Source organism: Protopterus annectens, chromosome 11.part0 (assembly GCF_019279795.1).
Source record: "Protopterus annectens isolate FY-2018-M chromosome 11.part0, PAN1.0, whole genome shotgun sequence".
Lineage (NCBI taxonomy): Eukaryota > Metazoa > Chordata > Ceratodontiformes > Protopteridae > Protopterus > Protopterus annectens.
The window spans coordinates 521618727-521642980 of record NC_056745.1 but is presented as its reverse complement, the minus strand read 5'-3'; the positions used below and the strand labels follow the sequence as shown (position 1 = coordinate 521642980).

Genomic DNA, 24254 nt, shown 5'->3' with positions numbered 1-24254 from the left:
TATTTAGATCCCAGTGCCATCCCTTACCCATGTGAAGAGCAAATAAATACTTCAGCTTTTACTGTTGAAAACTGAGATGCATGCTTCCTCTGAAAATGCCTTTCTGTACTGCCATTTTGGTTCAGAAAAAAATAAAATTAAAATGCAGTGACTCTTGTTCCTGCCCTCTTCATCCCACAGTTGCTACACTTCTTGCCTGACGCACATAGTTTTACTTGTTACCAAAGATGGGTGCCCTTTCTACAGACCTACTGTTATGCGTGTTGCAAAGGGAAAAAGACTGGCTATCTTCTGATTCCACCCATCTCCATCCCTCACCCTCCTTATTTTAACAGCCTCTCTCTTGTTTTCTCATCATTCTAAGTAGTTGATCTATTTAGATCTCTTACCACCAGTATGTTTGCATGGCAATTATCCAGCTAAACTAAACTTTCACTACAAATATATTAATGTGAAATGCTTAATATTATCAACAATAGTTAACATTTATGGTAGGCAAGAAATTAGAGCACTTCCATTTCATATTACCTTACACTTGTATCTGAAACAAAGAAACTAGTAGCCATTACAAACACAGCATTACTAGTCAAAATGCTAGTAACTAACCGTATTACCGGAGTCTTAGTAAATACATCAAACTGCTGTCACCTTACCAATATTCAGCAAACATAAGTTTGCATATAGGTGCTACTCAGCTAACTATGGCAACCGATACAATATCTGCAAAACAAGTAAAAGATGCAATTTGCTCACATTAACAGCACACTATCATGAAGTCACCATTTACATTTGCTGGCCTGAAGTTTTATGGCTGTTAGTAATGCAGCTATGGGACAGAACAGTCACACTTTAAAACCAGCCTCTTCTCAAATAAAGGCTCACCCCTCAGATGCTCCTTATCACTGCCTTCTCTCACTGTACGCATGAGATGTTGAAACAAATCCAAATTCACACTACACCACTAACAGTAGGAGCAACTGCAATATAGCACAAGAAAACAATTACCTCTAAGACAGGAACTGTTAACATGTACAGTATGAATAACAAATGTCTTATATTAGAAGTCTGGGCAACTGAATAGCAACCTACAATCCCAGGGATCTGTGAATTATGGCTCAAGGATGAAGACAGTTCATCTTTGCTCACAGCAATATTACAAATGCTACAGTGTTATTCTGCCTGGTGAATGTAAAAGTGAAGGTATGATTATAACAATTAAAACATCATTATGCATCCAGTCTACAGTACTCAGAAGGACTAATACCTGCTGCAACTATGACTCTAACTGTCTCCTAACACAGATTGCATGTGATAAAACTAAGACACAGACAGTGACGGAATCTTCCTGACCTCCTAAACTAATCCTGTTAAGAGTCCTAAACTGCAGCTGGAATGAACCTAATAAGAACTATCTGCAGTGGATCCCATACCTACATAATCTCACATAAATACTTGAAAAACTCAAATGACCGTTCACCTCACACTAATAACAGGGCATCACTTGTTTTAATAATGACTAGAATATGTAAACACTGTCAGCAGGTACAACTTCTTCCAAGTAATGTAAGTGGCCATTGTTATGTCTTGTCAGTATAGTCACTCAGCTCTAAAGATCCCACCTGAACTTAAATGAATGCTATCACAAGGACAAACCATGGAAACTCACCTAATGATAACACTACACACAAATAAGTGGACTCTTGTTATCTCTGATAATCACCTAACCACCGCTGCATACATATACTACGACATCTTCAATCTTGTTCAGCTCAGCATATTTCCTCTCAGGCTGGGCTCAACAAGAACAGTGTCCATAGCTGACCAGTGAGCTCAGAACACAAGTGGAAGTCGGGGATTGTGCCTGGCATAACTGGAAAGCGGGTTCCATCAATGGCAAAAAATTCCATGTGCTATCACATCCAAACAGAGTGCAGGATAGAAACCACTGCTGACAATTCAGACTACTTTAGTCTTGGTTTGTTTTGATTTGAGTCTTGTTTCATTTTGGATAACTTTAAAAAACTGTGCACAGACCATCTGGAACAGTCTAAACTCTTTGGAAGACAGTAAAATCGGTAGCCCAATATGCAAGTTCTAAGACCTACTACAGCAATATTTTAGGGATGTGTAAAATCAGTTGCCCACTACACAGGTTCCAAGACCTATTACAGCAATATTTTACAGATGTGCAAAATCAGTAGTCCACTACACAGGTTCTAAGACCTATTACAATATTTTAGAGATGTGTAAAATCAGTTGCCCACTACACAGGTTCTAAGACCTATTACAGCAATATTTTAGGGATGTGTAAAATCAGTTGGCCACTACACAGGTTCTAAGACCTATTACAGCAATATTTTACAGATGTGTAAAATCAGAAGTCCACTACACAGGTTCTAAGACCTATTACAACAATATTTTACAGATGTGTAAAATCAGTTGCCCACCACACAAGTTCTAAGACCTATTACAGCTAGATTTTAGAAATGTGTAAAATCAGTAGCCCACTATACAGGTTCTAAGACCTATTACAACAATATTTTAGAGCTGTCTCTTCTTAACAGTATCAGACAAGTAATTGCTACTGCCTCACAGTATAATAAAAAAAGTTTCCAAGTAACATCTCACCACTTGATTAATTACCTCTTCAGCAGCTTTAACTGCGTAAGTTTTATTTTAGGTTGTTGTTGACAAAATAAGTACAAAAGCTTCTGCTAAATACTGTGATCCATGACCATTTTACTCCAAATTCATATTAGTTAAGACCCTGAGATTTACAACCTGTTCCTTTCCTCTGGTAACATACACCCAAGATAGGAGGATGACCATATCATACTGAACCCTAAAATTGCTAAGTTCCGTACCATACTGAACCCTAAAATTTCTAAGTTCGACAAATTAACTGACTTCAAAGCAATGGCAAACATCTGCCCTCTAGCTAAAGCTCTTGAGAAGCATTTATATGACCAATTCCAGGATTTCATCACTATAATACAACATTCTATCCAAGCATTCAGTGTGGAATTTGACTAGACAACAGGTATTGCTATGGATATTTACTATGTTACAAACCTCATATAATACATTATTAGTTCCACCCCAAATTTTGCAAGTACAAAATGGTGAAGGTATGAAACGTCAAAACACAAAATGCTGAGATCTATTTTACGCAGGGAGAGGGGCCCCCTGCATCCCCCACCCTCCATCTTCCCCACCCTGCTAATTATGTATACTAACTCTAAGATTGCACAACAGTGGGGAAAGGGTAAATTTCACTTTCAACATTCTGTGGTTTGTACCTTCAGCATTCTGTACTGAACTATATACAAACACACGCATACACCATGGAAGAAGGACATCTAACACAAGCCCTTTATCTGAAGTAAATAATGAACTTATAACAGTGACCCCCCCACATACTATCTACACTAGGAAAAAAAAATAGGCATTGGAGAGGGAGTCATTAAGTGTTTCTCCTGAGGCATATACAGTTGAACTTACAGAGACCTCTGTTGTAACACATACTCTGGAACAGGTATATTTAAAGATGGAGTTCCCCAAAGTTCTGCCTTTGGGCTAATCTTACTTGCTGAACTTTCCAAATGAAATGCTACACTGTATGCAGGCATCATCATTGTCCTGAATCAAATTCCATAGTTGCTACCTTGCAGTTGGAGTTACAAAGTGACTTTTAGCTACTTAACATAACTGCAACATGAACACAGTGATGAGGTAGGGCATGCCCCAAAAACATACAACCAATCCTAGAATAAAAAGGACTGATCCGCAAATTACTTCCCTCAACAGATATCCTTTGGTATAGTGGACCAGCAAGCATCCTTTACTCTATAGAAAACGAATAGCCAGGCAGGTCCATCAAAAACTGATGTTTGCAATAGATTTATGAGGCACCTTAAGCAATAAAAACAACAAAGGCAGTGGTAATCTCCAAAGGCAAAATTTATGTTAGCGCTTTCATTAGCAAAATATTTTGCCTTTGGGGATTACCACTACCTTTGTTGTTTTTATTAGTGCTTTTTTGTTAATGATGGTTTTGTGATGGAGTCGCTGAACATCACTCAGAAAACATCAGATTCACTAAACTGCAAACCACAGCTAGAATACAATAAACATTAGCAAAAGTAATTTTGCAGTGGCAAGCCCCCCTACATTCTCAAAGGTTAGGGAGCCAAGATAGGGCAATCTGTCTTCCACATGAAATTACCAGCATCACCAGCATCACACATCAATTATCAACTGTCTGAAAAGTCAATAACTAGAATTGCGATAATAAACCTAACACTTGATTTACAAGTATGCTAACCACAGGGCTAGATGTGCAACTGGAGTAACTACCCTCAAAACCAAATTAGAATGCTACTTAAAATACCTCTAGCCTTCTCTCACCATATTAATATACTGTCAAAACTCCAGACAACATATGCCATTTCAGATTTCATTTCATTTCTGTCTCATATTTAAAAGAGTATCACCACCTTTCCTTAAGTAAGTGTAAGTGTTTCCCAATGACAGCAAGGGCATCTTCATTACTAAACTGATTAACCTGAAGTTATTACATTGTAGACATTGCATGCTCAAAGCAGGAAACTACCTGTAAACATCTAGTTCCTTCTTTTTGTACAGCGGGTGAGCAACATCTCACTCTACATAAACCTAAATTCAAGATTAATGTAGGGGAGAAAAGCATTTTAAAAATGTCCCTTCTGCTTAGAACTCTTTGGCACATGGAATAAGGACAATGGATGACTATTGGCATTTTAGAAAAAGTGTAAACTACATTTGTAAGAAGAATATGAGTGTATCTGTATTACTGAGAATGGATAAGATAACAGTATTAGCATCAACACAGCTCCTTCCATTGCTTTATGGTACAATCAAATCAGAAACAATTCCTTCCAAAGTTTTCTATTTAAAAAAAATATTAATTCTAATGAACTGCCTATTAACATGTGCTATAGTTGGATCAAATATTCTGACTTTTGTATTCAGAAAATATGTACAGATTAAGATGCGCTGGTTTTCTGTAAGCCATCTTTCAGAAGAAAGGAATGTGTTTTGGGTAAGTGTGTGAAGTTGAGAGATATTGTCAGAGAAGGAGATAAGGTAAAGTCATCTGCATATTGTACAAGAGGGGAGTGGCAGCAGGATGTGTGGAGGTTATTAGCAAAGATATGGTCCCAGAACAGAGCCCTAGGGCACTCCTGTTTGGATAGGCAGGAAGGGGGAGCAAGAAGTGCGCCATCTAACAGACTGTAGCCTACTGATAATGCAGCTGAAGAACCAACAAAGAGTGGAAGATGAGCGGGTGAGATCAGCTAGTTTTGTTAATAGCTTAGAGTGAGATACCGTATTGACGGCTTAAGAGAGGTCTAGGAATAGATAGGATACTAGTTGGTTGTTGTCTCTAGCCATAGCTGTACTGTGGTTAGGCCAAAACCCATGTTGGGTAGTAGTCAAGAGGTTTTCATGGATTAACAGTCTGAGAAGCTGTGTGTATATACATTTTTCGGGAATTCTTGAAAGTGGGGAAAGAATGGCTATGGGTCTAAAATTGTTAAGTTGGTCATAAATAGAGAAGAAACTACAGAGGCCTTAGCATGTGCCTGATACCAGAAAAGCAAAAGGCTTGCAGAGTAACAGACCACATCATGTTCCAGATAACTCAAGACAATGAAGCAAATGGCATGGGAAGAAGCAGGAGCTTATTAGACAGAGTCTGATGTCCTAAGCTCTATGCATTACCCGAGAAGGTAGAGTTAACAAAAGCTGTGAATATTACAATGATGCAGAATTTTGAAATATGAATTTTAAAACATCAAAAAGGTAAAATGCATATTTCTCTGTAGAAAGCAAGTATACTTCCATTAATCTGATTAAAAGTTTAGTTAAATAAGTGGGATATCATGATACTGCAAAGTCAAGAGATCTAAGCACAGCAGAGTTAGGTTCTACAACATTTATTAGTCCAGCATAGAAGATGAAAGCAGTTAGACTGAAGAGTAGGAAAAGCATGTCATAGAAAGTAAGAAATACAGGCATCAGCTATACAAAGCTATGCCAGGTGTGTGACCGAGCAAAATATACAAATACTGCTTCACCTACCATAAGGTGGTTTCTCCTGGACTCAATTACTCACCAGCATGTAACAGATCAGGTTTTGTCAGTGGATTAATATTTGTAGCAAAGGCTCTCTCTATTTATGTGTGTATACACATATATATATATATATATATATATACACACACGCACACACACACAACATATAATATATATAGATAGATACACACACACAACATATAATATATATAAATAGATACACACACACACATGTGTGTTTGTGTGTGCATGCATAAAATTGTAATGCACAGTTACTGTGAAAGGCATAACATTTTCATTTTCAGTTACCTATAGCTGTTCTAATCATTAAATGCCTGTGATTTCTGGCCTATACCATAGCTGAAAATGGATTTTTGAACCAGACAGCCTACCTGGTAACCAAAAATAAAATAAAAGTAAAATCTTGGCTATCATAGTTTTCACAATCTAATTTTTTGCAAAATTACTGGTTGTGATAGTTCAGTTTGCTCTCCTTCCTAGAGCACTAACATATTTATCTTCTAAAGATGTCTGTGATCTTTCCTCTACAGTTTTCTGTCTCCAATGATCATTGGAAGACCTAGGTTTTTGGAGCTTCGGCTTCGGGTTGCAACACTTCCTGTGGCATTTGTGCTCTTACTTTGTTTCCAACATGTAAATGTAGTTTTTTACTATGATAATATTTCTGTCTATGCTGATCTCTTTACAGCAATATTTTTGTCTATTAATTTTGTACTGTCAGTAGGATCGGATGTAGGGGGACAGACTAATAGGGCATTTGCCCTGGGCCATCCTATCTGGGGCACCATCTGCATCGGCAGAGAACTTGCTGCTAATTGCAATTGCCTGACAAGCTGAAAAAGTGGTGTGTCCCCAAGTTAAGAAATGCATTTCTGCACATTTTAGATCCAATTGCATTTTAGCTGCAAAATACTGCAAAAACAGCAAATCCAGTCTTGAAGACGTAAGTGTGAAAAAGAGGTCCTATATACTTCTTAGCAAATGTCATTCTAGTCTCACTCCATGTTTTAAAAGGGCTTCAGTTCAAGTTTAGTGATGCTTCCCAGCTTACATTGTTGTTTCTCACTTTTGTTTCGGCTGACATTTTTAGGAATTAGATTGCATCTGTGTGAATGCTTGCACTCATTAACTGTAAGGGAATAAGCCTGCCCCAAACTTATAAAACTGTGTTGCCTTTATTCTGTTCAGTACTGCAGCTATGTTTGGCTACTGCAAACAGTTTATGCTTTCGTATGATACAGTTGGTAGCCTCCCTCTCTTCAGCAGGCATTATGGCATTTGATTTTCATCATACAAAAATCTTTTTAAACTGGACAGCATGTAGCAAGGGGGTTCAGAAAATGATTTCTTCATTACACTTGACAAAGTGCAGGCCACCTACAATATGCTGATACTACTATCGGCCTAGCACTTGAGTGTGTCATTTGTTTTCATACCACGGTATAAAATAAACCACATGTGCGATCAAAGCTATTTCTTCAGGGTTAAATCTGCCAAAGGTCTTAGCATGGAGTTTCTCTGAATCTGTCTTAATGGCTGCTTTGTCCCTCACTGCAGGTTATGTATGTGTATAATATGGTGCTCTCCTTCTCAGATCAGGCCTGCCAAAGCCCTAAGACTTTCTGGCCCTACAACAGGGTTACATGTACTAAGGATCACAGATTCAGCGATACACACAAACTTACAATGACACACTTAAGAGTCTGTGTCATGTCAGTGACATAACATTACATGCACACAGTCTGTGATTCACTGCACCTTATGGGCTACAACAGCACCATTTGCATTTTACTTCTGTGAAGGGAACTCTGAAAGCTCTGTTAAAGTTAATCAAAAAAATACCCAGTTGTTTAATTAATTCACAGGAACAGAATGTGCAAGAGCTGTACTTCTACATAACAGACTATTATTACTACTTCAGAGAAAGCAGAAATAGATATCGATGCCTGGAACTCATTACTACATTTAATTTCTTAGCTTTTTTCCCCATTTTTTTCAGCAAACGAAATATTTAAGAGCAGCGAATTTATTTATTTTACATTTAACAAATAGGCATGCTTAGGAATCAGGATTGGAAACTTTTGGCCAGGATTCTAGACATGGTCCTTGACTACAGAGGTCTAATTCATTACAAACAGCATCCAGAGTGCTACATGATTCATAAACAGGGCCATGTCAGTGAAGCAAGAACATGCAAACCCGTGTAACAGGAAGAGTTCAAGTATGTAGTCAGTATGCATATGGGGATTGCATAGTACAGTCTGCAGTTCCCAAAGTGTGAATTATGGCTTATACTTTGGAAGAGAAGCATGGATTTACAGATGTCCAACTGCAGATGTAAAGTATAAGGAAAAACTGCCCAGTATCAAATGACCAAGTAATAGTAATGAATTGTGCCGCGGTGGTACGGCGGTAGCGTTGTTACCTCACAACAAGAGGTTCTCCCGTTCGATTCTCGGCTTGGCTTGGGAGTGCCTTCTGTGTGGAGTCTGCATGTCCTCCCCACGGTTGGGTAGCGTTCGAAAGACATGCGTGCGTAAATGGGCGTGCCTTCGTTGAAGGTTGGGCGTCGAGCTGACACCTCGGCGCTTCGTAAAAAAAATCTACTGCCAATCATTAGCAGACCGGAGTTCAGCTGTGGCAATCCCTTACCGGGGAAAAGCCGAAAGGCAAACAAACAAACCGCAGCTGTACCCATAAACACACTGCCTCTGTCATACCCGACTCGCTGATGAAATGATGCAGTTGAGCTAACACCAGTGGAAGCAATTGGTTAGTTAGACCCCCTCACCCCACCCCCTATTAGCATATATGATAATATGGTGTAATTTGAAATGACGGTCAATGACCTAAAGATTTTTATGAATCACTCTTATCCACTATTATGGAGGACTATATGTATGTATGTATGTGTATGTGTGTGTGTGTATATATATATATATATATATATATATATATATATATATATATATATATATACCAGCACTCGGCAATGGGAAAGAACTGTGGTACTGTACTGCTATGCTGCAATGACTATTGGCTACCTCCCTCAAAAAGAACATATAATGTTATACACATGCCTTTGTCTGTAAAAGTTGCCAACAATGCATAAACCCTAGATAAACAAACAACCAACTGCATCTCTGCAACAAATGTACAAAGTACATGTGTATTATCTGTACCGATGTGTGATTAATTCATGTATTTTGGCAACAACTCATTAATGCTACCCATGTTTGTAATTCATGCTGTTGATATAGCCATATACTAAGCATGCTGTGCACAACTGATTTAATGTTTATGAATATGGTGACCCGTTCAAAAAGATTGTTTTTAAGTGCTTTGCTTGATGAATTACAAATAAATTTACTTGATGTTAATGACGGAACATTTGTTTTGCCAGCAGTCTGCAACATAAGGAGTTAGATTAGTTGTCTTCCTTAATTTAGTATTTTTATCGTAATTGATATATATACGTATCAGAGGTGCTCACCAACTTTTGAGGATGTAGGGGGTCTTGCCACTCAAAAATACTTTTGTTGATGTTTACTGTATCTCAGCTGTAAGAAATAGAAGAGGATTTATGGTGTGACTTGCATCTGTCTCAGTTGTTTCTACACTTTTATTCTGAGCACTAAACTGGATTCTTCCTGCACCTGCCTGTGACCGACTGTGAATATTATGATGCTTTACTTTGGCTATGCACAACATTACTACAACCCAATAAGTCAGTCAATTTTTGATAAACAAAGGCTTGTTTTTGTTTGTAAAGGTATCAAACTACAGACTCATGTGGCCTTGGTCAGTGGTAAAGTCTGTGGATTAGTCAAATTACGTGTAAAAAATGTATGCTGGCAATAAAAGATGGATGACAGCCTGGTGTGGCCAGCACACTTCTTCAGCTGCCACTTATTCTCCCGTAAGCCATTCCTGCTGATTTTGCAACCCACTTGAAATATGCTTGTAATTTATTTTATGTATTTATTTTATTTGCATTTTGGTTACTGGGATGGTCCACTGGGCCAATTGAGAGCTCATTTTCAGTGGAGGCTTGGGGAGTAAATCTCAACACAGAACAAGTAAAACAAGCAAAAACAAATATAACAAAACAAAATTATGCAGAGTAATTACTATAAACAAACAGCAAAACATGAACAAATTGTATGAATATAGTTTCAAATTATGGTAGAGAACCTAACATAAGACATTAAGAAAATTATCCAGTATAATGGCAAAGAAGCAAAAGTACACGGAGTAATGGCAAACAGAAACAAGAGTACATGGAATTAGATAAACTTAGATAAATGACAGGTAAGATCTGTACAGCTATCGAGAGTCAGGCAAGAAGCAACATAGGGAAAATGATTAGGCACATAAAATGCTAGACAGCAAAGTAGTGTGGAATTAGAAATAGTATAGAATGAGTAGATGGGGATGATGTAAGAGAGGTTAATAGGATATATAGATGAGAGAGGAGATTTAGACTACTTTAGCTAAGTATGGGTCTGATGTCCTCAGATTTGTCTGGCTTCAAAAACATCTTGAATAGTAAACTTGAGCATTCTAATCTGCTGGTTCCCCCTTGTAAAACGCCATTTACATAATACTTTGCCAATGATTTTTAATGGATGGGAGGCAATAGGAGTAGGATGCTTAAGAAGAGAATATGATAGCTTTGGATATAATGTCCAAGATCCACTTGTCCTTGGTGATCTTGGACCACTACAGAACATGGAGGGTCAGCCCCCCCAACCCCACAGCTGTTTCTGTGATGCAGCAATCAGGAAGGGCTACAGAAACAACGATGATCACCAGCTCCCAGTGTGCAGCTCAAACCTGCTTTCTTAAGTTGGCAAACCTTATCAACAACTGCAAAACTGAAGTGCTTGCTGACTTTATCACTTAACAGGAGGGAAACTTGAAAATGTAAACTCTGAGAAACATATATTTGCATCTTCCATAAATTCATTTAGTTTGAGCCACCAGTGTCAACTCATTGCTATTCTGGTTCTTGTGGTCCTAGCTGAGCATTAAGCCACATTATACCTTATGTAAAATATGTGGCTCAAAAGCTTTGTGGACACTTTGTCCTAGTCCACAGTTTCTATTTTTGGGGACCATCTGGTAACTCCTTTCCTACAATAAACATTTCATCATTTACCTTCCACTGGCAATACACCACATGGGTGAGATAGTTCAGTGCCCTGAGAAACAGTATGGAGGGTATGAATGAACACTTCCAGAATCTGTCCATCCAGGATGGACAGCAGGATACTGAGGAGATGCAGCCATCTTTTAGACCTGCTGCACTGACAGTGGAATTTGACTTGTGGGTCAATAACCAAATGTCCCAGTCCTTGGGTGGACAAAGATCCTGTTTGTTTTTCTGTTGAGTATTGTTACCATGTTGGGTGTCTCAAATTACCTTGTTTGCATTTGTTAAGATGCTCGTTACTAGTGGTTCCACACACAAAGAATTACAGGCATACATGTATGCCTGCTACAATCTTCTTTCAAGAGGGTGGGGAATTGGTTTCAAGGGCCAACTACCAGTTTCATGCATCATACAGAGAAATTCTCCAAATTCCTGGTCACATGTGCAGGTGACCCAAGTGAAGCAGCTCCCCACCTTATCATCTGGATCTATGACTAGCGTCTCCAAGGCGCTGTCTAAATGTTTGGCATTGTAGGCAGCATTTCAAGGCCTTTATGTGGAGGGTTCAAGTGAATATGATGAGGAATAGTGTTTCTAGTGGCTTCCAGAGGGGGATGATAGCAAGCTTTTAGGGATGGTGTAGGGTATAGTCCCTCTTGTACCAGCAAATCTACAAGTCATAATGAAGAGTTCTTGCACAGAGTACTGTGCCATGAGTCATAGCCAGTATCTACAGTAATTTTAATATTATCTGCAAAAGCTGCACTGATACCCAGTTGTGTCAACACTGCCTCTCTAGAAATCAACACTGAGAAGACCAGTGCATAGTTGAATCAGTCTATCAACATCAAAGTTGCACAGCCTGACCTGATACAGCCCGCAATCGTCTTCATGAAGGATGCACTTGGAAACATCTGTGCCAGACACGTTTAGTAAGATGACAACTAAATAAACACCCGACACAGCACACATGTAAATAAAATATAATAAAGCTAAAAAATGTTCAAAGTAGAAATGAATATTTGTATTAAATGGTTAGGAGCTTTCATCCAAATGCAACATTAGACTTCTTCAGGATCAATTCATTCTACAATAAAATTTAAATATACTGCAAAAAATAACAGTTACCCTCAGGAGCCTGTCGTGTATTATAAGAAATGCTTAGCATTGAAAGGTAAGAAGTAGAGATTGTCTGAAATTAAAAAACGTCATAAAATACTCAAGTTATTTGAAAAACAAGACAAAAACAGTGTTTTTCATCTAAATGAAACCTTAAAAAAAATTTTAAGGCCTAACTTTTTAAACTGGTGAATTCTTTTAATCAGGAGAGTGACCTGTATTTAGAACCGATTGCTATTGTAACACTTTAGCAACTACTTCTGTGTCTCATCTTGTTAATACAGTGTTTGTTAAATATGACTGAAAAGGTTAATGAGTTCAAATCCAAGAAAAACAGACTAATAAACCAAACCATGCAAGCAGATCAAGATTACCAAAACCAAAACACCCAGACTGACAGACCAAGCCACACAAGCAGGATTTTTGGTCTCAAAACTTTTGTGTGGCTTGGTCTGTCAGTCCAAGTTTTTTTGGTAATCTCGATCCGCTTGTGAGGCTTGGTATGTCAGCCTGGGTTTTTTGGTTTTGGTCGCTTACACAGCTGATGCTCCAAATATTTGCTTAATGGGTTCAAATCCTTTGAGGCTTGTCTTTGTCTTGCAGTTAGCACAGACAATTAAAGCTATCAGCTGTTAATAAGATGATTATTTTGGTCTAGGGCTGGATTCCCTTACCTTTATCTTGAATGCTGTGTGACCTTTAACATGTCACTTAATGAGACAGTACTTTGGGGCAACTGGAAAACTGGACTAGGCTCCTGAATGGTTTACTTTTCTTGCATACCTAGTAACTACCTTTGACATACTTTGAAGATGCTGCCTAGGTCTCCCATCCCCTCAGAGGACCCAAAACTTCAGTGAGTGAGAAAAATCCTTTTAAACCCTTTATATCTTGCTCATTATTACACAGAACATTGTTACTATGTCAGTTCAAATTACATACATATGCTGTGACAGCCCTGAAGTTATAGTCTTTCCCACAAAGAAGCTATCACTGCTCATACATCTTGCAAAATAAAATACACATTTACTGACATAGGTGAAAGGCCCACTTATTCCTCTTTTTGTTCATACAACACCAAGGCAGAAAGGAACCTTTGTCAATGAACCTACCCAGGTTATACATTCCATATTGGTATATGTCATTAGGTTTAGTGGATAATCTGAGGATTCCCCTTTCACATGCTGTATTCCTCAGTAATGAAAACCAGTCAGCATCATTATGTGGTGGAAAGCTATCATCATTTCTACAACAAACCAAATGGATTAACAGGATTCTCACAAAGTGAATTGTCATCTCTCCTGCTCACATTGTTCTGCTGCCCACTATTAATTGCTTCATTCTTATTACCAGGTGCCTGAATTTTAAAAAGGTGCCAGAAACTATCAGGGCCATCCAACTCAATACTACCTAAAACTGGCCTTTCTTCTGTCTAGGTGGTCTACTTCTTTGGTATACTTAACCTGATTCACCAAGTACAGGGCACTCTATATCCATCAAGCACACTGCTATATACGAAGGAGAGTAAAAAGGACAGTCTTATAAGTAAATTTGTCATAATAGTAGATGTTTGAATCAGCACTGCTGCAGTAGTCTAAGCTACATGAGTTATATCCTGCATAGGATATAACAGCTGGCCAGCTTCCAAAGCTTCAGGGCACTTTTCACACACCCAAACCCTTAGCTCAAACTGATATGACTAAAAAAGACAGGTTTGGGTGCCAAGCCCTTCAGAGCTTTCATGTCAGCTGAAAGAGGGAAGCTGAACCCTGTCGGGACATTGGAAAATTAGCTTGTAGTGCTTTGTAAAAGTATGTACGTAGGTCCAGGTTGCTGTTTCTAAAATACTTCTAGAGTCCAACCCTTTCCAAAAAAATACAAATTACACCAAGACCCTGGAAAAAGGTGCCTTGACCCTGCCTGGAATAGTTTTGTTGTGGTAGGAATAACAATGGGCAATAGCCAGAGAAAAGCACTTGGAAGTAATCTATTTGAAACAGGTTGTTCCTCCTTCTTACCTTGACAAGAATTAACTGATTGGAAATTATGAAAGATTTAGTTCTGTCAGGATAGTGCCTGAGTGGTCTGTGGACATCCAAGATATGATGCATCCTTTCGCCCTCATCTTGAACACAAGGAGATTGATATTTTGGTTTAAAATAAAACTGGATACCACTTTAGGCATAAAAGAAGGACCTTGTCTCTATGTAAACTGAGATAAAACTGATCCACCATAAGATCTTGTAACTGAAATACTCTTTATGCAGTGGTCAGAGCAACCTGTAAAATTTAATGTTAAGAACCTCAAGTCAACCAGATGAGCAGGTTCAAATGGAACAAGTGTTAGCTTCTCTATCACAAAATTAAGACCATAAGGAAAAGGCAAGAGTTTTCTTGGAAATCTGTTATGTAATGTCCCTTTCAAAAACACTGTATCATAAGAATGTCTTGAAAGAGAGGGATCCATGGGCAGACATGTTGAAATGGCTGGTAATTGAATCTTGAGAGAAGAATAAAACAGGCAATAGGAAAGTAACTCAAGCAAATAATGTAAAACAAGAGAAACTCTAGCCCTGTATGGGTGCTGGACATGTTACCTACACCAACTAGAAAACATTTTCCATTTGTAATATATAACTTCCTAGTAGCAAGCTTTCTTGCCTCCATTAGTACCTACTTCACATCCTCAGTAAACAGGTCCCTAAAAGGTATTAAAACCTAGCATCCTGGCAGTCAAATGAAGTTGCTTGGGGCTGGGATGTATCAAACACCCCTGTTCTTGTGTGAGTAGCTTTATTTTTATTATTTATTTCCAGTTTGATGACCAGGGAGTTCCACTGGGTTCAAGGAGCCTGTTTTCAGTGGAGGCCCGGGGAGAAAAGCTCCACATTACATACATGTAAATCAAACATATAATTATATAAAAACAAATGCAGAATTATATAATGAGATGTAGCAAATTACAAATGCAAAAGTAAACACTCTTCATGACATACATACATAGTTGATTAGAGAGCCATTTGCATAGCATATAGTTGAATTGAGGCAGCAGAAATAGTATGAACAAAATGCTAAATACTATCACATTGTAACTCATGTTAGTAGTTGCAAATACTGAATATTTGAAAGATAGTAGTAAGTAGGGTTTGTAAAATGTGTGGGAAATAAAGGTGGACAGTACAAAGTGTACTATGTATACATTCAAGATAGTGGGGAAAGAAGAGAGAGGCAGTTGAGCAGTAGAGAAGGAGGCAGTAGTTTAGTAGAAATAGATTCTGGTGTAGGCAGAGAAAGGCCAATGTACAGTGGAGAAAGAGGCAATTATTTAGTAGCAAAAGTGGAGTACACACATGGTAGAGATGATTATCTTAGTTAGTTAAATATCCACAAAGAAGTGCACTGACAGCACCTGAAAAACGAACAACTAGACGGCCACAACCGTCTGTGTAATGTAAAATAATGCAGCAGGCAAACAGAACTCGAACCAGGGATCCACGTATTTTATAAAGTAACAAAATTGCTATGGCATACAAAAGCTGTAACATAGATTTTGAAAATAACCTCTGGTTAAGCACTTTCATCTGTTCATACAGACTTCTGCAGAACAATTCATACATAAAACGGACATGTTTTTAAAAACTTTTTGGCGCCAAAACTGCCATCAACAATTTAAAGTGCTAGTGTGCAAAAAATATATATCATTACCTGAAAGACTCTTAAAATGTACCCTAAACCATTATATTCAAAACACTCTTATCACTATATATTCATATAATACAAATATAAAAAATAATGAGATTTTTAATCAAATATATATATATATATATATATATACATACACACTCTAATTCTAAACCTAACAAAACATTTAAAACTATTATAAACTGTTAAAAAATACTATCTATTAAAAATATATATTGTAAGGTGATGAATTTAATATAATGTAATATAATGTAATGTACATATATTTATGTAATAAATATAAAGAGACAATTAGAAATTAAGGGGAATAAGACAGATAGATATAAGTAAAAGTACTAGTACTAAAAAATGTGGGTTTATGCAAACAATGTTATGCTATATATGAAACAGAAGGATGTAAGTTGAATGATGTCAATAAGACATATGTTAAATTTAGAGCAGGTAATTGTAATAGTAAGAATATCATATATATGGCAAAGTGCATGTTATGCACAGCATTTTATATAGGAAAGACCGAAAGGCAATTTAGGAAGCGTATATATGATAATTCATATAAAAGTATGGTTAAAGATATGAATAATGCATTGTATCGACATATTGATAAATGTGGAGATAAGCATGTATTCAAATTTGCCATAATTGATCAAATTAATATATCACCCTGTGGGGGGAATTATAAAGCACTCCTAGGGCGAAGAGAGAGTGTATGGCAAATACTGACTGACGCTACTAGAGAGCCTAGAATTAATGATTTCATTACTATTAAACCTTTTTTGCAACAGGTATAGAACATACACCATTCATATAATAAATATATGTACATTATATTAAATTCATCACCTTACAATATATATTTTTAACCGATAATATTTTTTAGCAGTTTATAATAGTTTATAATAGTTTTAAATGTTTTGTTAGGTTTAGAATTAGAGTGTGTATATATATATATATATATATATATATATATATATATATATATAAAATTGATTAAAAATCTCTTATTATTTTTTATATTTGTATTATATGAATATATAGTGATAAGAGTGTTTTGAATATAATGGTTTAGGGTACATTTTAAGAGTCTTTCAGGTAATGATATATATTTTTGTACACTAGCACTTTAAATTGTTGATGGCAGCTTTGGCGCCAAAAAGTTTTTAAAAACATGTCCGTTTTATGTATGAATTGTTCTGCATGAAGTCTGTATGAACAGATGAAAGCACTTAACCAGAAGTTATTTTCAAAATCTATGTTACAGCTTTTGTATGCCATAGCACTTTTGTTACTTTATTAAATACGTGGATCCCTGGTTCGAGTTCTGTTTACCTGATGCATTATTTTACATTACACAGACGGTTGTGGCTATCTTAGTTAGTTAGCATCACCTCTTAGTATCAACCTTATATGTAGGTAGAAAAGAGATATATTCCCAGATAGGGAGAGAGAGTAGAGATAGAAAGCTATGTACAGTATTTACATTATATACATTCAAGGTTTTGATGTTATATTACGTTAGATTCAGAGAGAGGCAGCTGTAGTGGAAAAACAGCATGGTGTAGAGGAATATGTGCAAGTACATGTATAAGAGACAGTGACAGGATCTAGTCTCTAAGAAAGCTTGTGATGATTGTCCCTGGCTAATTCCAAAAGAAAGGAGAATAACTGTTGCCTGGTTCAAAATGGAGTCACCACAATGATCTTGGGGATTCCTTCTGAATCTTCAGATGTACCCTGGACATCAGTGTAAAGGGATACAGGAACATCCCTGTCCAAGGAAAAGAAAAGAAAAGACATCTGCTTTTCAGAATGACTAAAGCTATAGCTGTTTGGTCAGGTCTGGGATGAGTGTACAGAAAATTGAAAGACTGAGGAACTTTGTTTATTCTATCTGCTTTCTTAAGGTGCAGTAGGCTGGGTATCAGGGAAATCACAGCCTGTGACAAACACACCCTACAAAGCTGGAAGCAAAGGGGGGATGGGAAGAGGTTCTGGGAAACCCAGTTGTAATACTTCATAGTATATGAGGAAATGAGAAACATTAGTGTTTTCCACAGAAAGCACCGGCACATTCCAGAAATAATCAGAGAAAGAGAATCTTTGACAGGGAGTTTCAGATAACATACTCTCCTCTGATTCTTAATCAAAATTCTGAGGAGAAAATGAAGAGGAGGAGGAAAAGGAGGAATCCCTTTTTACCAGAAACTACCTGATAAGAAAGGCCAATAGCCTGTACAAGACCCTGAGCCAGACTTAATAAATTACTCCTGTCCAGAGAAACTGAAGAATGAGGAGATAAATGTTCAGTTTTCTATTTCTTTTTGACAGGAAAATAAAGGCAAGCATTTCCATTTTGATGGTAGGTACAGTTTCCCCAGGGATATGCAGCATCTTCTCTGCCTCTTCTCCCAATACCAACAAAAGTGACTCTCCCTTGTCCACTAATACACTTTACCAGCCTCAAAAAGTAATTTAAACACAAACTTCACAGAAAAATATTTTTTAGAATGTTAAAATGCACTTTTAAACTGTCAAACACAAAAGTGCACTTCCGTTTAAATGTACAGCAATGTCACATGACAGTCACTAAAAACACATATTCCTAGCTTAAAATGCACTTTCCGTTACAGGAAAGTAAATTAAAACATTAAAAATAACATGTAGAAGGTTTTTTTCCCCAAGGGAACTTATCTGACCAGCAATGGAACAGCACACACTGACTGTCGATCCTCTGAAGCCTGTAAAGGAGTGCTCTCTTCATTGGCATTAAAGCTTTGAAGGGTTTGGCACACAAACCTGTCTTTTTAGTCAGTTCAGCTTGAGCAAGTGGGCCAGCTGTTATAGCCTATGCAGGATATAATGCAGGATATAACCCAAATAGCATAGGCTGCTGCAGCAGTGATCGATATGAAGAACATCCAAGGCATTTGGTTCTTCAGTGCTCCAAACCAAGATGAAACCAACAACAACTAAATAATATCCCAGCACAAACCAGGCATACAAAATAAATGAAAATATGACAAAAAGGCGCATTCAAAAGTAGAAATGAACACTTTCTTTAAACAATTTACCACTTTCATTCAAATCATATACTAGACATTCAGAATCACTTAACTCGAAAGTAGAGTGTAAATATATTAAAAATATCACATAATCACTCTCCGAAAGCAATCATGTTTCATTAAAAATCTTGAATATGTTGAAAAGTAAGAAATATAACCTGAGATAAAAAATATATATGCAATAAAAACACTCAACGTATTTCAAGGAGACTGCTAAAAATAAGGTTTTGCTTTCTCGTGAACATTAGTCACATATCGTCAGTGTCTCTTGTGATATTTACCCACCATCTTGACAAATCCACAGACATTGAAACAGCTGCAATCTACTATTTTTGGCATGTAATGCCACGATGTATGCCAGCAGGAGAATTTTACCCCTACATGAAGAAGCATTTGAGAACAATAGCTAAATTCAAAGGGGAAGGAAGGATATCTCAGTTGTATGGTCCTTGATATCTGATCTAGTCTACTATGAATATTTAATTATATGAAATATTTCTTCATACCTTAAAACAGTATCACATTATATAAGCCCATCTCTCTCTTATTGTGAAAATAAATCAGGAAAGCAGCCAGAAGAAAGCTGGTCATAAGATAAATAAGGTACGCTGTGTTTAACACACAGTTTTCTCAGTGATGTTAGTGAATTTAGTAATGCAGCTAACACCATCATGCCATAGATTTGCCTGTTTATACATTGCTCTTATGCTAATAATTATCCAGCAATAAAAAAATTAAAAAAGAAAAAAGGCCAGAAACTAAGCAATGTAATCACTAACTTCTTTGCATCTTTTCAACATCAATTACTAAGAAAGTGCTGTCAATTTTCTGAAATATGGAAACCCCATGTGCTTTCCTACACAGAGTACATTTCTGAATACCAAATGCTGATCAGGATACTAAATATGGCACAAATATGTTTTCATAAAACCCTGATCATATAGCTGCAACTTTAAAGAACCATCTTTCTTTTGCTAATTCAAGTTTATGGGAACCTCAGTTAATTTCACAACAGAACAACAGACTAAGCCCTAAATCCCAGTTCTACTTCTCATTAAAAAGTGGCTGAGATTTACAAATAAAATTGTCACACCAAATGCGGAGGTTCCAGTACACAAAATGGCAAAGCAGTGAACATATTTCTCCAGGCTGACAAACATCAGTGGATGCCAGAGCTCACACTAGGCCATTCTCAGACAGTCTGTGCAAGCATACTAACACCACTTCAGAAAAACAGTAGTGAAACCATGCCCAAAACATGTCATAATCATCACAATTAAAGCTAATCACAAGAGAAGACTCACTACTTTCCAATGCAATGCCACTGTAGAATATATGTAATGAAAGCATGCCCAAAGCAGGTTACAGTTATCACAATGCTAATCTCACAAGACTCACTACTTTCCAATATAATACCATAGTAGAATAAATCTAGTGAAACCATGCCCAAAACATGTCACAATCATTGCAATTAATTCTAGTCACAAGACTCACTACTTTTCACCGTAATACCATTGTAGAAAAAATGTACTAAAACCATGCCCAAAGCATGACACAATCATCACAAATAATGCTAATCACAAGACTCACTACTTTCCAATGCAATACCATTGTAGAAAATATGCAACAAAAACATGCCCAAGGCAGGTTACAATCATCACAAAGCTAATCACAAGACTCCCTACTTTCTAATATAATACTGTTGTAGAAAAATGTACAGAAACCATGCTCAAAGTATGTCACAATCATCACAATTAATTCTAGTAACAAGACTCCCTACTTTCTAATATAATACTGTTGTAGAAAAATGTACAGAAACCATGCTCAAAGTATGTCACAATCATCACAATTAATTCTAGTAACAAGACTCCCTACTTTCTAATATAATACTGTTGTAGAAAAATGTACAGAAACCATGCTCAAAGTATGTCACAATCATCACAATTAATTCTAGTAACAAGACTCCTACTTTCTAATATAATACTGTTGTAGAAAAATGTACAGAAACCATGCTCAAAGTATGTCACAATCATCACAATTAATTCTAGTAACAAGACTCCCTACTTTCTAATATAATACTGTTGTAGAAAAATGTACAGAAACCATGCTCAAAGTATGTCACAATCATCACAATTAATTCTAGTAACAAGACTCCCTACTTTCTAATATAATACTGTTGTAGAAAATGTACAGAAACCATGCTCAAAGTATGTCACAATCATCACAATTAATTCTAGTAACAAGACTCCCTACTTTCTAATATAATACTGTTGTAGAAAAATGTACAGAAACCATGCTCAAAGTATGTCTCAATCATCACAATTAATTCTAGTAACAAGACTCCCTACTTTCTAATATAATACTGTTGTAGAAAAATGTACAGAAACCATGCTCAAAGTATGTCACAATCATCACAATTAATTCTAGTAACAAGACTCCCTACTTTCTAATATAATACTGTTGTAGAAAAATGTACAGAAACCATGCTCAAATTATGTCTCAATCATCACAATTAATTCTAGTAACAAGACTCCCTACTTTCTAATATAATACTGTTGTAGAAAAATGTACAGAAACCATGCTCAAAGTATGTCACAATCATCACAATTAATTCTAGTAACAAGACTCCTACTTTCTAATATAATACTGTTGTAGAAAAATGTACAGAAACCATGCTCAAAGTATGTCACAATCATCACAATTAATTCTAGTAACAAGACTCCTACTTTCTAATATAATACTGTTGTAGAAAATGTACAGAAACCATGCTCAAAGTATGTCACAATCATCACAATTAATTCTAGTAACAAGACTCCCTACTTTCTAATATAATACTGTTGTAGAAAAATGTACAGAAACCATGCTCAAAGTATGTCACAATCATCACAATTAATTCTAGTAACAAGACTCCCTACTTTCTAATATAATACTGTTGTAGAAAAATGTACAGAAACCATGCTCAAAGTATGTCACAATCATCACAATTAATTCTAGTAACAAGACTTACTGCTTTCCATCATAACACCATTGTGTTAAAATGTAGTGAAACCATGTCCAAAGTATGCCACAATGATCACAATGTTAATTCATAAGACTCACTGCTTTCCTACTATTCTGCCTTACTTATGGCATTTTAATTCCATTCTTGCTTCTATGTCATCTGTATGTAGCCAAACAATTTGAAAAGGATATGGCAATAACGCACAATGCTCACTCTTATGCCAATCTCTGCACCTTTATCAAACGGGATACTTTATTTATAATGAAAGCAGAAAATAACATACCTGCACCAGGAATGATTGCTAGCTTTGTTTCCACCAGCCCCATCTTGGCAGAAGAAGCTGCAAAATGTTTAATATAACATTATGTTAGTTTAAAACCAAAAATTTAATTTAATAACTAACATTAAATATGTTTGCATCATAAAGATAATTAAAACACTAGTTTAGTAAATAAAACAAACACATAAAATAATTTAAAGTTTCAGATCATCTGATAATTTCAACCCACATTACAGTTTATAAGAAAAAGGAACTCATAATGATAGCAATATTTGGTCATATCAGTGACATCACACCAGCCTGCAAAATCAGGAGTCAGGAAGTTGTTCCAGAATGTGGCAAAAGGAAAACAGTACTCCAGTGCCATAAAGTACTTAAAAGTAGCTTGTTAAACTGGATATAATTTTGCCCTGAATGACAGAAAGTGTGACTGGAAATTAATGAATGTAATTAAATTTCTGATAAATCATTTCCACTATTATAACAGATATTACACTGAATGAAAATATGAAACAAAATATGCAAGCAAAAATTCAGACAACACTGATGTTACCCATTACTAAATGAAATATGTGACACAACTGTTCTGGTTTACAAGCAGTCATGAGCACCTGCCCTGTGCTTCTTCTAAACTGGTTGGTGAAAAAAGATCCTAATTTCCAAAGTCTGTTATGCATATCTTTAATTTCACTACATAAGATACTGAGAAAAAAAAAACAACTAAGTTATGGTAAGCCATGTCATTGAGTAGTTAGTTGCTTTATTTAGTAGTGCGGTGGTACACTGCTAACATGAGTGACAATGATTCATAAATGAATCACACCATTAGGTACGCATGTAATGAGAGAGTCATTACCATACAATGGTAAGAGGTTTCTGGTGACGTGTGTGTTCCCCCTGGTGGAAATTCACCAGCATCACAATGTAGGGTGAGACAGTGCAGTGACAGGAAACAGGTTTTGTCTGCATTGTTGGAGACTCCATTGTTGGTAAAGAATGTTTTTCTGTGCAGTAGAGGTGCGTTTTTTTTTATTGGAGCCAATATGTTGCTTAGCACTGTATGGTGAGCAACATACTACCAGGAGAGGGAAATCACCAATCTCATCAATGTAGCACTGTTGTGTAAGCCAACATTTCCTATAGCTTATCCTCCTAGGATCAGCGAGAAGTAAACTGATGCTGCTGAGATGGGTGGTCTCTTCAGCAAATGGAGTAAGGACATGCAAGGAGGGGGTTTATGATTTTGAAAAAAAAACTTTTTGTGGTGGCATATGACTTTAATGAATCTGACTCTGTGAGTATGCATGTCTACTGTTAGATACTATGTTAACAAGATAATGATCATCATTTGACTTGGAATTAGTCAAGATGTGACCAAATGAAGAACTTTGAATGAAGAAAAAAAGTATTTTAAACATTTTTCTTGCATGCTTCCCACAGGAATCAAGACAATTAGTGCTTATTTATTTATAGATATATGGTGTCACATCTCTGCATCTGTATCATGTTACAAACAGTCCAGTCAACATAACTGTATGCTTTTACACAACCACACATACCACTTGTACTACTGTGATGCACATGAGTGTCAAGGAAGAATTCGAAGAGAAAACTGCTGCATTCCACTGAAGTTGGTATGTCAGTTACACAGTTCATAAAATCACTTTCAATGAACAGAAATGCATTTATTAATCCAGAGGTACCTAGACAAGCAGTCACACTGCCTCAAGTTCCTTTTTTGTAGTACTGGCCACGCCAACTAAAAGTTACTTAACCAAATCTTGAAGGGCAGGATGTGAC

General features: G+C 36.6%; 1 protein-coding gene across 1 annotated transcript in view; it reads right to left on the bottom strand.

The window, feature by feature from the left end:
- Window positions 1–24254, bottom strand: part of AUH (AU RNA binding methylglutaconyl-CoA hydratase) — a 1941763-nt gene that overhangs the window by 809868 nt on the left and 1107641 nt on the right. Inside the window, exon 6 of the mRNA XM_044088029.1 lies at window positions 22458–22514. Within this exon, the coding sequence (XP_043943964.1) occupies window positions 22458–22514 (57 nt within the window). The remainder of the gene's footprint in view (window positions 1–22457; window positions 22515–24254) is intronic.